Below are 18535 nucleotides of genomic sequence, written 5' to 3' on the forward strand. Positions count from 1 at the left end.
ATGTCATCTTATAAAGGACACTCTTAGGCATAGGAAACTTTTTTTAGTTGTACCGAACTTTGAAAATAGCTCTTGGATGTCACTGATTTTGGATTAGAAAAACTGCATTTTTCTTATAATAAATCGCTGTATTATTTTAAGTTTTCAATATAAAATTCTGATTTTTGGGACACTTTTATTGAGTGTTATAGCGCATTTAATAGCAAGTCATAATAAAAATTTAAGAATTATCGAAATCAAAAAGCTTCACCCTGTAGCGAGCTATGTGACATATAGAAAAATTTTGAACATATACATATATCGCGTAAAATTATGGCATATACGAGTATAAAGGAAGTTGTAAAAAAATCAAGTCCCTAACTTTTACGGTAAAAGATATATTATTTTTTTAAAAAAAGGCACTATAAAATACGCGCGAGAAGCGAGTTAGCTCAGATCGGCTATACATCGGTAATGGCCTGACCTAGAGATGGCGTTAGTTGCTTGAAAAATACCAATGTATTAGAAAGTACAAAATCTATACAACATATGTTTCAAGTTTGAAGACGCCATGTTGTTTAGTATTTAAATATGGGTCCTTCACACCCGAAACAAAAGAACAATGAAAACAATGAACAGAAGGGAGGAAGAACCGACTCGAAAAAAGGCAAAGATTACCAAGCCGCACCAACATATGATCTCCGCCTTAAAGCCCTCTACCTCACCCCTTATAGATCCTATATTATCTTCCAACTAACGACAATAAGAAAAATTTTGAAATTTGGAAACTGAAGAATTTTCATCACTCTGAGCAAATGCCAAAATTATGATTTATTTAGCTGCCAAAACCGTGAAGTAGCTTGAATAGGAATTCATATTGATTGAATTTGTGTGTTTGATTGAATGAATATTTCTAATTAACAGGAATATTCAAATCAACGTTTGTTGTGTATATTTAGACTATTTCTTTCACTTTTATTTTAATGTACAGAAAAATATGTTGGGATTTGTATCGATTTGTATCTATTTTGAATGATGTTCAGCTTTTAAATGAGATTGAGGGATGGGAGGAAAGGGTGATGGGGAAAGAGAAATTGACAGATAGAATGAGTAGTGGAGAATGTGAAAGACGAAGGAATGTGAAGAGGTAAAGCCAAATATTAGATACAAAAGTATATCAACATTAATTACGACCGGATATTTTTAATACCGAAATTCTGATGTCCCAACGAAAAAACTGGATAAGTTTTTTATTCAAAAATGATTGTTTTTATTATTCATTACATAGGTTTATGTTATAAGTTTATGTATTTATTCTATGATCATATAATATAATAAAACTGTTGAAGTTGTATTGGTTTTTAATATATTCATGCATAAGATATAGAAATCAAAATTTTTTCAAAACAATTTATCTAGATTTCTGACCCACTGATGTGTCCTTTTGATAATTAAACTGAAAAATATGGAATTAATTAGAATATTTATAGATGTTGAAATGAGTAGATCAAAAAAGAAACTTGAAAAATTCATTTCCACTTTTACCTGTACTTTATTTGGTTGACGATTTCCCCTAATAATATCTCCAAAATTAAATAGATACAGTCTTTTTACATTGAAACAGTAAAATAGTTCGGTTTCCAAACTATTGGTTTCTCCACCATACTCTTGGAATATTGGTAGAGAGAAACCATTGAGATACCACCTTCACTGTAACACAAAGCAAAGAAATAAATTTTCGATAACGCATGCTACTGCCGAAAAAATACCAACAAACTTCAAACATTTACACATGTGTCGGCTGCTGCTTTGGTTAAATACCACATATCTCTTGCACTTCAGTTCGTCCTGAAAGGTTAACTCACTCTGACGGTATGAAGAAGAAGGGGGTGATGATCTGGTCTTCTAACATTATTGTTAAGTATGAAATTTTTTCTTTCAATTCTTTTTTTGGATCTTCGTTAGGTCCACACATAATAATGAAAGTAAACCCTTCATTTTCGCTTACTTTGGATTCGTATCAAACTTATTTTTATTGAACGTTCCTATTATTGTAATAAACATAAAATAAAAAACATAAAAACGTCGCCGCCAGGATTATCATGGAAGAAAATCACCACCAAATGAATATTTGGATATGCGAAAACTCACAATCAGTCAAAACAACAATAAATTTGAATTGATGATTCTGAACATTTTTTAGAGCTGTTCAATCGTGATAAACTCGAATTCTGCGTCAATATAAGACAATGGATGAAACGTGGTCGGCAAATGAACTGAAGTGATGAACCGACTTCAAAGCATGAAGAGTCGCAAAAGTTGGCTCGCAAGGTTATTGCATCAGTATTTTGTAATGCGCATGGTATTATATTCATGGACTATCTTAAACCATGAACACATTAACGAAATGGCGGAAATACAGCCGCGTTTGAAGATGAAGGTGTTATGTCATCAAAGCCATGCACCGTGTCAAAAGTCAATAAAAACGATGCAAAATTGCATTAATTGGGCTTTAAATTTCTTCGAAACCCACTGTAATCTTAAAACCAGTCCCCAGCGCCTTTATCCCGTTCTCAGATCTCAAGAGAATGCGGAACATACATTTTGCGCCGATGAAGAGGTTATCGTCAAAACAGAAGCCTATTTTGAAACTTTCAAACCAATCGTACTATAAAAATGGTATCGAAAATATTTTCTGCTTTAAGCCGTATTTATTGATCTTAATCCTGCATGTTTATTGAAGCCATCCACCCATATCGTGTGTGGCATTCCTCTGTTATTTTGTATTCCTAGTGTCTCCATTTTATAATTATGACTTCCAATACGAAACCCAAAATCTATATATAATTAAAATTATCTAGACAAGGATTTATTTTTTGAGGAAAAAATAAATAAAAAGAAAATCTTGGGTCTAATAAAGATGATCAAAGATAAACTATTCTGATTTTCTTTAATTAATCTTCGTTTTGGGTGTAATAAATCTAAGTATTCACTGAGTATTGTCAGTACTTGAAAAATTTTACATATTTATTACATGAATTGGTTTTGTGATGGATAAATATATAATTTCAACTTGCAAAAAATACAATTTGCCCATTTCAGTGAACTAGTACCAGTTCCTAAAATAAGATTTAAAAGTGGAAATAGAATGTTCAAGGTGAATTTAAATACAGTCTGAAAGAAATATCTTAACACCGATTTCAGAAAATATGTTGGAACGTAGAAATAGAAAAAAATATTTTCTTTAAAACACCCACGTGATATGATGGGTGTTACTTCTTTATCAGAAAATGATGAAATTCGCCGCCAGAAAGTTTATCCGGAAAACTCTGGATATACCGAAAATATACAATTGGAAGACATCAAATACATAGATGAAAATGAAAATATAAGTGGAGCCGATCTCGCTGAATCACACGACACTATTCAAAATGGGCAGTAAGTATTTCTGTGTTATCTAACTAACAGTAATATAATCGATAGTTTTTAACAATACTGACTTTGAAAATTATGTCATGGCCACAGCAACTGAATTTTTTATTTACTCTAAACTATATCTAGTACCACCTAGTCAAACTCAGGCACGACCGTTTTTCTTCAAATCCTATACAAGTGTTGCTACTTAAGTTATAAAATAGACAAATAAAAACAAACATTTATACTAGGATATAGATTTTTTTTAAATATTTTCCATTGATATCGATACACTTTTGCATGCGTTTGAACTAATTGTTGAAGCATTTTTTTTCCATTTCGATTGAGGTATCTCCAAAACATGTAAACAACTCAAACAGTACTCGTATGACAACACGATTGGGCGTACGTTCACCATTAAAAATGTCAAACTTATTGATAGCATTATCAGATTTGACATGTTAACATCAGTGTTGCCATATCTCAAACCTTAAGTAGCAACTCTCGTACTAAATGTGTTACCTACATAAAGCTACTCTATAATGGTGCAGATTCTTGCCATGTTCGTAACAAATTTGTAAATTCCTTTCTCTTTAGTGGAGAGATTGTAGTTTGCGAAAATCTCATCGTTTGTTTTCATACTACGGAAAAATCTTTCGCATCTTCCAATACAGACGTTATTTCTTTTCAAAACTAAAATAATGAATTCTCCGTCCACGATATCTCTTAGAACTATTTTTTATTGACACAACATATACACAATGTAAATACATAATCTGTTCTAGCCTAACTTTAAAGATACAATGTTGCTTGTACGACTCGATTCATGCAATAAACTCGGGTGGTAATACCTGCAGTTGATAAAAAGAAAGAATTTTACATTGAAATCAATGCCAAACTATGAAAGTGGCTTAAATATTCGTTGGGTCACTCTGTAGTCCCTTTGCATACCTTATGAGGTTTTATCACTCTATACTATAGGTATAGAGTGATAAAACTATATATAAAAACTATAGTATAATGATATACAATTCTTCATCATTTTAAGTTGATGTTGTTTTTGAAAAGTGATAATATTAGTATTAGTCACGCTCAAAAACAACATATCTTTAATATACCTACTCATTTTCAAATATTACCAACGATTCCTTAAAAATTATCATATACAACTTGTACCTACTACGTCACTGTAAATTTACCCTAATGAATAAAGTAATTCTAAAACCATTTTCACAATGTTTAAACAATGGCCTTTATCATCTCCAAATTACCAATAATTAATACGCGTATTTTCTATGACTTCGGTGATTGGTTCCTCCTTAGAATAGTATTAAATTATATTATATACTAGGCATGGACCATTATAAGATTATAGAGGCCGTTCGACGTTGCCACAAATTAAAAGAAATAACCTATATAAAGATTTAGTTATTCGATTGTACAATAACTGATTTAAACTGGTGAGATTCAAATCACATACGGTCCAAAGGAATTATCAATCGAAGATCTCATCACCTAAAGCATATAAATATTTCACACATTTAGATAAAAGATTTTTGAATAACTAAATACCATTACTCAAGAATGATGAACTGTCACCTTTTAAAAAATACTACATATTTTTTCAGATATCTCAATATCACATTCAACATGTCAACATCGTTTTGCCACATTTTCTATCTAGAAGTAGGTATTGAATATTGAAATATTTAAGTTTGTTGTTGTTTTAAACTCTGAACAAACTTCAATTATTACAATTGCGAATACGCTGTGATATAACGTAACATCCCAATTCCAAAGAATATAATTATAAAAATGTAAACAACCCAATGGACTTTGATTATTAGTGTAAAACTTCTAGTGTCGTAGTAATACAGAAACCGGCAACGCTGCCATTTTCTATGTAGTTTTGTCAGTCGGGAGGTAGTCGATATCCGTCGTAGGTTGTGGTGTCAATGAATTTTCGTATTGAATTTACACGGTTTATTACTTGTTTGAGTTCGAATAACAAAAAGAGTGATTGTCTTTAGTTTTTTAAAAATAGATACCAGTTTGTGCCTATAAATACAAGTTAATAAACAAACACTTGGATATTAGGTTATGTTCTGCCCAGTATGTTTACGAAATATCTATTGTGATTTATTCAGAAAAATCATGTTTGTCTTAAGTAAGTGAATAATTTTATTAGTTGTTATCATGAGAAGAAAGTAATTTACAGTGTTAAAAATTCAATGTTGAGTAATTTATATCAATCGAAACTTTGTACTATGAATAACAGTGTATAACGTTGCAAATTTTTATTTCCGCTATTTGAGCATCAACCATTGCTTTTTTTATTATTCAATGTGTAAAAATAAGTTTTTTGGCGAGATTGATCATTCCATCTGGTAAGTTGGATTTGCTTAATTAACATGTTTCATTTTGTGCCTAGTAATGGCTTGTAAATAATGTGATATTGAATATTGAATGGTCATTGTAGTTAGATTTGTTTCAACTTTTGTTAACTGATATGTTTTCCAAATTTCCTATTTGGCAAATGCCATGTTGTCGATTCCTTCTTATCAAAACAAAGTTATTCTAAAATAAGAATAATTTAGTGATATCTACCATTTTAAGTATTAATGTAAATTATATTTGATTATTTCTATTAATATATCCATACTTGACAGAACAGAGCTGGATTAGCCACGTGGTAATTATCTTTATTTCATGGCGATGATTATATGAATTTAAGTACACAGATATCCTTCAATATATTGTGTTTACGAGGAGTTCTCAAGTATTTTGAATAATAATAATTAGTATTCATCTTACAGTTTGAACAGTTTGCACTATTCATACCTTAAATTTATTAAATAATTCAAATATCTCTTAAACCACAGTTGCCAAATCTTCAAAAAACGACAATGACCAGACGACTAATTGAAACAGCTGAAAGGCATGTAGTCTAGGTATAAAATATTCCTATTCTATTCTTATTCTCATCTAAAAAGTTTAAAAACTTTAGGGAGAATTAAATAAAGTAGTACTCCAATATAATGTTTATGCAAATGTTATAAGGAAGTTTTTTGGTTATACTGATTAAGTATTTTCTTGTTGCGATGAATATTGACTATAGGAAGGTATTTTCATTCAAGCATTTTCTCAGTGTGTAGTCTTTACCCTGTTGTCAGATTTGTGTTGCATGTGATTGCTTCCATTGTGTTCCATAGAAAGAGAGGTAGGGACCCTGTTATCCTAAAAACTTCTAACCTAATAGCTGTTATTTCTCCATTATAAATAAAAACCAATTTATGTAGACTATGAGTAACAGTTAAAATAATTTGTTTACCACAAACAGTGAGAATTAAAAATATAAATGAATTCTGTAATCAACATAAATTAGAGTTTTCCCTAAAAATATTTATATATATCCATTGCTATATATTTGTAGGGTGAGAATAAGGGCTTGTCAGTGCGGTATTTAAAAATTTTCATAAAGATTTAGCCAGGTATTAGTTACGGTGCGGAATACCGATTTTATAACAGTTTATATGAAGCAAGACCAATATCAATGGTGGAAATGATCATTCAGGTTATCGTTGTTAATGCCACACTGAGCCTACTTATTGTATATCTCTGTAACTTATTCCCTCAAGCTTCATTAACTGTAGTGTGTACAAATATTTCTACCTATTAAATATTAGATAAAAGCAAGCTCTTTCCCATATCTTCAAAGTATTTCCAAGGATATGGTCTTTTTCAACTCATCCTAGTAAAATACTGTCCTTTCATGGGTCTATTTGAGCTTTTATTACTGTTTTATATAGCAATTTTGTAATAGAACACTAATCTACATTCAGATAAATAGATTTTTCAATGCACCAAGTCTATAAAAATGAAAACTACTTACATCAGTCGATGTGGTTTTCATTTTGCTGTATATTATTTATGTTCACAATAGGACTGATTGTCAAGTTCTTTCCCGGCCCACTTTTAATCATTTTAGCTAACCACAACACCCTGAAGTTTTCAATTTTAATTTTTTTTGCAATTTCAATTTGAAAATCGAACTATATCAGTAAATAAACACGAATATCAACTTATTGATATATGATTCTAGTTTTTATTATTTGTAAATAGATAACATTGAAGATATGTGAGATAAAATAAATCCCATAACTAGTAGCTACACAGATTTTGAGATCAGTCTGTAGGGAGAAATTAAGACTTTACACTAAATTTGACTGCACCTTCAAATCAGGGTTTTAAATCGGCTAATAAACATTTAATGAAAACTTTATTTTCATTTATTTTAGACACTTGAATCGTTTACTTTAATTTGCATAAAATACATCTGACAAAATCCAGGATGTATCCAAGATATCAGTCCTGAAAGGTGGTGAGTAAAATTAAGTTTGAATTATTTTTTATCTGCTTAATTTAAATAAGGATAGGAATTTGAATTTTTGAAATTGTACTCACACCACAAAGTTGTATCATAGAATCAATAAATTCGGAAAACAAAAATAGAATATTTTTCTCCACATTTATGAATCATATATAGTAACACTTTATATACAGGGGTTTGTTTCAGTAACGCCATCCGTATTCAAGATAAAGGGCGTTGAAGAGAAAAAAATTATACAAATTTTTTACGATTTTACCGCAACTCTGGCAACATTGTATTGAAATTTTATACGAATATGTTTTAGAAGCTGGTAATTGCAATAAATTTGTTTTTATGTCTCACTTTCATAAAGGGCTCTAGTTACACGGTTCGTACCAAGTAGTACTGAACATAACTTTTTCAATATTTCGATTTATTAAGCAAAATTTCAAGAAAACTCACACCATATTTAATTTTACACTGTTTATGTAATGAGAATCCATATGTTAAAAGGGTATCACATTACAAACATTCATTTAAAGTTAATATTTGGTCAGCAACTTCAGGTAACAAATTAATAGTAATAATTACATTCTACTTGGAAATTTAAATCGTGATATCTACTTGGATTTTTAAGCAATCACTTTTTCGAGATATTACAAGATTTGACGCTAAACGTGCTAAAATCTCTATTTTTTATGCACGAAGGAGCTCCACCGCACTCTAGTAGAAGGTGTCATAATAGGCTGGTTGACAAATTTGGAAATTAGTTTAAAACTATAGCTTAGCATGTATTTCACTCCAAAAATATATTATTTTCAGAAAAATAGGTTTTATACGTTAGTATTTTGAGTTTTTAGAAATAAATTTAAAATTGACCGCGAAAAAGGCCAAGACTGTCATGGCGTCTCGAATGACGTGACACCTCGCGAAACAGCTGTGTTTGTTTATGACAGTCAATTGTGTTTTTTAATAAATAATGAATTCCTCGTATTATAAATTCTGTATAATGCCTCTATGTGAAAGTCCAAAGATAAAAACGCCAAACAAATTATTCATATACGTTCCAAACAATAAACAAATACGAAAAAAGTGGTTAAAAATGGCAACTAATTCCACAAATTATTTCTGTCAAATCATTTTGATGTAAGTATAAAACAAAACTTGATGTATATTTATAAATGTATAGTAAAAGAATGAATTTTTCAAAATCTACCATAATATACCACATATAACATATAAAATGTTATGACTTAATTAAGTTAAAGTTATAAAACTTTATATTCGCTAACCTCAAAATCAGTTAATTATTTTCATTCCTCTGTAAATGCGACTTTTAAAAGCGAAGTTTTAACATTGCGGAATTCCGATAGACAAAAATAGGTGTTCATTGCAAAAAATTTGTCAAGCATAATGGCGTCAATTTTGGGCAAATTACTGCAGTTTGCTTTGTTAAATCTTTATTCTATGGCAAATTATACCTGTTTTTCAAGATTAAACTAAAAACGAACTTTATTAATTTAACAATAATTGCCGAAAACTCGAAATAACCTGGTCACTTTAATTGGTGTTTAATAAACGCCTCATTTTGTCGATTTTATTTTCCAAAACTATTACTAATCTTTTCTTATTTTTGTTGAAAAGTTGTTTTTTTTATTTAATAATTATCATGGTTAATCAATAGAAACTCAATGCCATCCGATTTTTTCTTAGTGGAAACAAGCCTATTGGTAGAGTAACCATTTTCCTAATCGATGGATTAGTAGAGGTGCAGAAGCTCCGATTCATAGGCCTCCTCGTTCATGCGATTTTAATCCCATGGATTACACATTTTGTTCGTATCTTAAAGAAAAAGTTTATGCTACAAAGGTAAATTCATCTCAAGAATTGAAAGACAGAATTCAACATCACTTTAATGACCTAATACATTTATCATTATTTTATACCAGAATCGGTTATTACTTCATAATTTTCAAATAAAAATTTCAGAAAACGGTACACAATATCGAGTTTTATTAATAGTACCTCTTTGGTGTAAAAGTAAATGATGTTTAGGTTTTCTTGAAATTTTTATTAATAAATCTAATATTGAAAAAGTTTCAATAGTACTTGGTACGAACTGAGTAACTAGCGCCCTCTATGAGAGTCAGGCATACATTGGATCAGCTTCCATATTCGTATAAAATTTCAATGCAATGTTGCCAGTAGTTGCGACAAAATCGTAAAAAATATGTAACTTTGTGAAAATTTTTACTGAGACAAACCTAATTTTTTTTAGTTTTCTATCTATCCTAGAGAAGGGATCACCTTTTTTGAAACACTGTATTTGTGCTGTATTCCATTAGTGGGATGAAAAATACAATCTTAATTCAATAAGTTATCACCTATTATTAACATATTTATATTAATAGATATTTACCGTAGGCGTAGTTCACTACATTTGCATTAATAACTGGCTTGTAGTTGTCATCACTTTTTGATAAATCTATATAATCAATGGATGCCTCCTCTTGAAAGAAACAATTGGGGTAAATAAGAGTAAATAAGGTATTATTATTATATCAATCTTATTACATATTAGCTTTAGTACCTTCAAATCACAAACTCGATAAGTTTTTTCTGGTTACCTTCCATATGTAGTGGTTACTTGCTAGTTAGACAGTATCCTTCAATCTTTCAAATATCTCTCACACCTTCATATCTATATATTAATTATTTTTCATTCGTTCAATCAAATAAAACTATTCTCACTGACTACTGAATACTGAACATACTGTTCACAGTACCACTACACCAACACCAACACTACACCACACGCGTTCATATATCCAAGTTTACGTAGTCGATAACTTGGTTATCGAAACGCGCTTCAGACAGTGTAATTGTGAGTGTAAACAGTGTGTTCAGTATTAATATCACCAATGGTTCCAGAAATTCCAACTAATTGACTACTGAATAGTTCAAAACATGCCATCTATCAAAGTTTCCGCTCAATAACAATCTCTCTCATCTGCTTTACATTCCACATTGGAATGATTAGAAATTAAATTAAACTGCATATTTATCCTCTAACAACCATTCTGAGAAATCCTAATCTTTTTAGGGACCAATAGAAATCATTACACAAGTTTTGACGAATCCGATTCTTTGGCCTTGTGGTGAAAAATCAATCAGCAAAATGTCTTTTCAGTCTCCAAAAACGGTACACGTGAGCTTTCGAGGTGTCAACATTTGCATATGCTTAAATTTCGTTGGGTATGAAGTGTGCCTCCATTGTTTGCTGTTTAGGTATGGGGTGTCGTAAGATATCCAAGTTTTATCCGTCGTGACTATTTGAGTAATAAAATCATCACCGTATTCATTCTAGCGTCTCAAAAACTGGAGTGCGCTGCCCATCCGTGGTTTTTTGTGTTGTTCAGTAAGAATTTTTAATACCCAATGTTGACAACGTTACCAAAATTTCAATTTTTCAGTAACAATTCAATGAATTAGTGATCGTGAAATTTGTGAAAATTCCATAGCAAGAGCACCGATTGTAAACATACGGTTTTGCTTGAGATTATCTTCAATTGCGTGAACGAGTTTATCAGTAAACAAAGATGGGCTCTACATCGTGCACTTGATCACGTCCTTCATTAAACTGTCTAACCCAAATCCTAATTGAATCACATTTAGCATTTTGTCGGCAACGGCGCGTTGGCAGCAGCGAACTAAAAATGGCGTACATTTTTTCTGAGAAGTCAGAGAGCACAAATTGTATATAATAGTTTATACTTGATTCGCACCTTGACCCAAATTTGGAAATATTTTTTAAGTTTCTACCCTGGCAAACCAGTCGGTAAATACGATCAGCTGATGTGTTTTTCCTTTCTTCTATGGTTTTTTGAACATAAAAATGATTTATTTCCCTTATATGGTTGGCTACTATTAATTCTTATGAGCACCGTAATTGATTGGTTACTGTTTGAGATTTTTATACTTTTCGGCATTTCAGCATAAAAATAGCTTATTGATATTAAACTGTAGTGCAACATCCGTGTGTGTATAAATCGTTGATAACTTCTAAAAAACATTAAATATAGAAGAATTATCGCACAAAAAGAGAAAACAAGTTCTTGTAGACCATGCTTTAAATTTGAAATTTATTGGTAATAACTTTTTGGAAAGTAATGAAGAATGTACGAAATTGTTAGGCATTATAAATATTAACATAAGTTTAAAGTGTCTAATGGAAATTATTGAAAATATTGTTACTAGACAATTTTATACGAACATTTTATATCAATTTTTTTTATGTTTTGAAGATATTGAAAAGGTAATTTTTAATTATTTCCTGCACTCTACTGAAATTTAATATTTTTTTATTATTTTTACCTAGTTATCATTTAAATGTATGATTGATCACAATACCTTTATCAATTTGATTCTTCATTTCATTAGGCTTTCAGACAAAAATGAAGGTTGAGTTAATTAGACTTTTTTTTTTCAATTGGAAGAATTTCGTTAAACCAATGCACATAGTTTATTTCTATGAAATTTTGTTAGCAATAAAGTAATTATTGTCAACTTCGACAATCAGATGTGGCACACGAAGTTTAAACAAATTCAATGAAGTAATCAGGCAACACGGTTGTTATTCAATGAAACCCTTGTCTATGAGACAGTTAAATAGAGCGTATTTTATGTTGTTGGGTTAATATTTGAAGTGAATGAACTTATAACGAAGTCTGTCGCCACAGGATGCTTATTGATTTTCACTTTTACTTAAATTTTTATTAGGTAGTAGGTTTAACAGATGATCCTGTGTGTATGTATTGATATAATCATTGAATCTCTATAGTTTCTTGATATTATTTGTCCAAATAATTAAAATCTTTCTGTAACATCATCAGGGACATTCCTCTTTCATCATATTTCACCCTGTTCATATACTGTTATGGTTTATGTTTTATTGCAGTTTAATAGTTTCTAGAATTTTTTTTCATATTTCTTATATCCATTCTTTACAAGTTATTGGAGTTCGGAGCTCTAATAGCTACTTCTCCATTAAGATCAATACATTTTTGCATGCAATTGTCAAATCATACCTCCAAAACATGTGATTTGGACGCATCAACCGCGTCAAATTAAAATTTCGTGAGAGATTTGAGGCAGTGAAGCTATCAGAAGGCAGTTTCTTTAGAATTAGGCATAAACATTTGACCATGAGGAAGCTTTTTCCAAAGTGGGTGCCACGTTTACTCACAGTCATTCAAAAACAACAACGTGTTGATGATTCAGAGTAGTGTTTGGCCATGTTTACACGTAATAAATAAGATTTTTTGGGTCGATATGTGACAAAGGTTGAAACATGGATCCATCACTTCACTCCACAATTTTTGACAGCCAAATGTTCATGCAATATTGAATGTATGTGATGCTAACTAATTCCCAAGTATGCCTCAATCTCACGATATGTCATGTCACGTTATTGCGATATCTTAAACTTCTATTTAAGAATTAAACTAATCAAAATGTTGTCAAAGTCTTCTTTTATTCTACGAACAGTGGTAGCAGATTGCTCAAACCAACGTCTGTACTACAGACTATTTGTCATTATAAATATTCTCAATTACTCGTCGTAGAAGTGTTTTTGATCAATTTCTCCATTTTCTGTTGTTTCCTATATTTGTACTTTGCTACGCCTATGCAGTTTCCTTTTCTATTCAATTGTTCATAATCGATTTTGGAAAGAATGCAAATAGGTATAGAAGAGTATAACTTGGTGAATAAGGCATAAGAAAAGTAACAAACCAATGACACAAAAAAGAAACGTGGTGGAAAAATCCACGCAAATAATTGAACAAGACAAATAATGGAAACTAAAAATTCAATCAAAAACGAAAAGGGAGATTAAGAAATAAATTGGTAAACCAAATAAGGAACTGGAGGGAGGAGAAGAAAATCTGAAAATCGTTGGAGGAATTATGCAAGATGTCGAAAGATAGAATAATTCCCAGAAATTGGTGTAAAAGGGACCTGAAACCTCATCAGACATTTAACAGGGTAGAATGAAGGAGCGCTTCCTTCCAATTAAATTGAAACGAATAAGTTTTATTTTTAATCTATAATGTTATCACCTGCTGTTATGATCGATCAAATTCAATTGGGTTTTTCTTTATGGCCTTTTGGACATCACCCAAATTATCGTATTTTTGGCTGCTAAGACAATGTAACGATCGAAATGAAAATTCGAGGGTACGATATCGGGTGAGTATGGTGGTTTCCCTTCAAGCCAAATAAATTTCAAACCAAAGTATACGCATAGGAGCTTGATTTTGGCTGCGAGAGTATTTTTTTCAAATTATCATGTATCTTGACACTGTTGTCACACGCGAAATGCAGCCGGTGTCGCCAGTGTCGTTCACATAGGACGCGCGTGTCTTTGGCACTTCATTGTCTAATGTTGTTGGTTTTCTTGATCGGAAATAGTTAGAGAGATCATAATTACCGGTTAGGAACTTAAGAGAAGTATCTTTGGCATTTAAAAATTTTTAATGTACCATCAGTACCTTCGCGAAACGCAAAAAAGTGTAATATTTCATTATTTAGAAGTCACAATAACCTTAAAAAGTCTCTGACCAGACTTCGAATGATCTTACAAATATCGATATGCACAACTTCATTCTTTGGATTGAAAATCCAACCTGTTTTTTCTAAAATCTCATAATTTGTCACGAAAACTTCCAATGTACTGTGAACAATAGTTCTGCTCAACACGAATGCAACATATTTTTTTTAATGATTCGAATACTATTCGAACCAGTTCCATGCATAAACAACATATTGCGTTACCATAGCAACGAACAATAACTTATTAGAAGTGTCCGAGTGTCCCCGAAAATATCGATGCAGATGATTTTATCAGACTATCGAATTGGGCTATAACGGATATCTGAATCACTGAATATTTCATACGAACGCGTTCATCATATAGTTCATATCAATTTGGACATGAGAAAAATTGCTGCAAACTGGATCCCCAAATGTTTGAATGTTGACCAAAAGCGTGCAAGGGTAGAAGCATCGCGTTCGATCTGTGCTCGATTTTAAAACGATGTAGACTTCTTAAAGCGACAATCGATGGAATGGCGACACTCTGGTTCTCCAAGACCTAAGAAATTTCGTTTCCAAAAATCTGCTGGAAAAGTTCTTGCTCCAGCTTTTTGGGATTGCCATGCAGTAATCATGATTGATTTTTTGGATAAGGGTAGAACAATAACTGGAGATTACTATTCGACATTATTGACGACTCTACGGAAAAAAATTAAAGAGAAAAGATGAGAGAAAAGTTATCCAAAGGTGATTTGTGCAAAAAATTCGTAATTTAGAGTTTGAATTACTAGAAATTCACCAGATTTGGCTCCGTCCGACTATTATCTCTTTCCTCAACTGAAAAAAATTTCAAAAGGTCCTAAATTTTCTTTCGACGAGGAGGTAATAAAGCTGTGGAGGCCTGGTTTGCAGAGCAAGAAGAAACATTTTTTTGAAAGGTCTAGAGTCGTTGTAGGTTCGCTATAATAAATGTATCCAATTAAGAGGAGAATATGTTGAGTAATAAAATATTTTGAGATTGAAATTTTGTTTGGTTCTATAGTAGACTAAGAATTTTTCAATATATCCTTATATTAAGTTTCGGTCCAACTTTAATATTTTGGCAGTTTATGAATAATAACGATATAATAAAAACACATTCATAGAAATGGAAGCTGTTTTATTTTTGGGTTTTGGATTCCGTCGAAACACAAGTGGAGCACCTATTGCCAAAAATTTGTTTTTCGTGATCGTAGGTAGATTTGTTCATCGCCGGTTATTGGATCGTATCCAAGTAAATTGTTCATTTTTTGGTCAAAATATATTATAGCTACACACAATAGGGTAAAAATAAAGTGCATTATTCATTATATGTGTCATATATACATATATATCATAATAAATAAGAAATAAACAGCCTATTCTCTTCACTTTTTATCATATACGAGTTGTTTGAAAGTTTTTTTTTCTAACAAAGAAAAAAGGACATTTTTTGCATAATTTTTCTTTTGCATCAAAGTCTCCTTTTAAGTCCATACACTGAGTCCAGTGATGATCTAACCTTGTTAACCTTTCCAAAAACTAGTTGCCTTCTTTCTTCTCAAAATAGGTGTTTGTGTATGCTATCACGTCCTCGTCTCAAGAGAACGGGGCCGCGAAACAGGAAAGGAGAATGGGGGCCAGATCTGGTGAATATGGTGGGTGTCCCACCAAGCATTTTCTTCTTCAATAGTCGATAAACACAATCCCATGACTATCGCAAGAAACTGTCGATGAAACTATCTTTGCGCCTTTTTTCGGAGTTGGTTTCCCCTTTGCAATCCACCGTTTTTTATCATTTTAAGAATGTAGTTATGGGTCCAGATTTCATCTACCGTTATGAACCTCGCCGATCTGAGAGACCGTTTTATTTATTAACTCACTCCAAATTCACTCTCGAACGGTGCGTGAGTAACTCGTGTATAAACGACAACTACCTTAGAATACCTAGGCGCATCTAAAGCTATGAGATCTATAATAGAAATTATAAACAAATAGGGTTCAAAAATTTGTAGAACAGTTATATTATTAGAGGAATTATTGGTGGCTTCGTGAAGAACAGCGGAAGTGGCTGATTGTATATGAGCGTTTTCTTTACTGTAGTTTAAAAAGTAAATAATATTCGTTGAATTTATTAAAAAACATTTAAAAATTATTAGTAATGAAGTGATATGACTCGAAGTTTCGAACACGTCGTATTTGAGATAAAACAATATCTGTTTAAACATTAACATCAAATTATCTAATGTCACTTGGTATTTTTCTTAAATTAGTTTATTCTAAATAATGAATGAATAACAAGTGAAGATTATTACGTTTTACATGGAATGTTTGTGTAGTGACTGGACATGGGTGATAAGTGAGTTTTTTTTGTTCTAAATAAAAAGCTTGATAAAAACTAAATGCATATATTGATTCAGAATAGTTTTAGTGCATTAATGAAAGGGTGATTTTAGTCGATCAACTAAGAATTAGATATCTAAATAAACAGGTACTGTAAATACACCGAATATACTGTTACTACAATAACTGTGAATCACATTGAAAAAATTGTAACGTTTATCTGATAAGGAATCGTGGAAATAATTGTGTGTAAAGTTAAATTCACAGTCACAACTTATCACACTAATTTCAATAGGTATTACAAACAGTTAAATAACTTCTTACCCTTTACTTTAGATATCACTTCTTTACCGCCTGTATTGCATGTCTCGTTCGTCGCATATCTTTTATATTCATCTAACTGCTCTTGCTTTTCCAATGAATCTGGAATATACGAAATTTTACCTAATACTAGATATAGCCCACCTTTTACAGTTTCCACTACATAAAATAATAATCTGTGCCGTCAGATGACGTGCGGCTGGGTACCCGTAGTACTACATTAAGTTTGAGCCGCCAGATGATGTACGGATCTATACCGGTTATAATATTTTAAAAAAATACTTTATATTATAAATACTCCTTATTTTGGAGTACTTATCGTATAGTGGGGCCAGCTTTTATATTTTATTGCTAAAGAATTGCTGCCTGATTAAATAACCGTTTTAACAACTTCTCAAAGTAGCAGGAGATTCTTCTGGTATGAATGAAATTCAAGAATGCATACATCACTGATTATATAGGTATAAAGGTATGAAAAACTTATTATTTTAAATGTACACGATTACATAAAATACGGTTTCCCGAAATTTATTGTACAAGAAACTGTCGACCGATGTTCTCGAATGACTGGAGTTGGAAAGTCTACCGTTTTTAAACTAAACACTAGAAAGAAAAGTCCAGGCAGACCAGTAAAAGTCCTTGATGAAGACACCAAAAATGTAATTCGAAGAAAAGTTCAGTCTTTTTATTTTAAAAAAGAAATACCCACCCTAGATAAGATTTTAATGGAGCTTGGCCAGGATGACAGTATTCCGTTGATAACAAAAAAACTCTTTGAGAAATATGGATTTTGCCTGGGAAAAGCATAACCGTAGAGCACTTTTACTGGAAAGCGATGAAATTGTTTGCTGACAACAAAAATACTTAAGAAGTATAAAACAGTACAGAACAGAGCAGAAGAAAATCTTTTATCTTGATGAGACGTGGATTAATGAAGGTTATACAGTTCCAAAAATGTGACAAGACAAAAATATAACCAGTGCTCGCCAAGCTTTCATGGAGGTCTTGTCAAAGGGTATTAAGTGCCTTCAGGTAAAGGGAACAGACTAATAATCGTCCATATTGGAAACGAAGACGGATTTTCAAAAGAAGGTTTGCTAACCTTTCAATCCTGCCATACGGGAGAATACCACGAGGACATGGATTCGGATGTTTTTGAAGACTATTTTGGTGAAATGATAAAATATCTTCCGGCTGATTCAGTAGTAGTTTTGGATTACGCAAGCTACTGTTTGATCAAGCCATTAAGGAGGTGACACCAGAGAACTCAGTCCAGTATGTCATTAAATGTCATTAAATCTTGACTACTTGATCGATCGGACCGTCGACCCGTTAATTATAACGTCAAGAGTGTACCTATTACTATGTACATAATGTCTAATTTTTATTCTGTCAAAATAAAATTCTTTCCTTTTTACGAGTATCCTACCGATACGCCTTTGGCACAATATTTTCAGTGTTTGATAATGGATAACAATAGGCTAAACCCATATATTG

The 18535-nt window shown here is 31.6% G+C and overlaps 1 protein-coding gene across 4 annotated transcripts in view; it reads left to right on the forward strand.

Moving 5' to 3' along the window:
* LOC130452598 (phosphatidylcholine:ceramide cholinephosphotransferase 2-like) overlaps nucleotides 1-18535 on the forward strand; it is an 88035-nt gene that overhangs the window by 49610 nt on the left and 19890 nt on the right. The window contains exon 2 of one of the 4 annotated variants that reach the window (XM_056791926.1): nucleotides 3184-3417. The exons of 1 other annotated variant lie outside the window; for it this stretch is intronic. In XM_056791926.1, coding sequence (XP_056647904.1) covers nucleotides 3242-3417 — 176 coding nt within the window. In that variant the 5' untranslated portion in view covers nucleotides 3184-3241. Of the gene's footprint in view, nucleotides 1-3183; nucleotides 3418-5306; nucleotides 5561-7670; nucleotides 7775-18535 lie in introns of those variants that run through there. 2 more of the 4 variants (XM_056791929.1, XM_056791931.1) reach the window with 2 other exon arrangements.

Source organism: Diorhabda sublineata, chromosome 2 (assembly GCF_026230105.1).
Source record: "Diorhabda sublineata isolate icDioSubl1.1 chromosome 2, icDioSubl1.1, whole genome shotgun sequence".
Lineage (NCBI taxonomy): Eukaryota > Metazoa > Arthropoda > Insecta > Coleoptera > Chrysomelidae > Diorhabda > Diorhabda sublineata.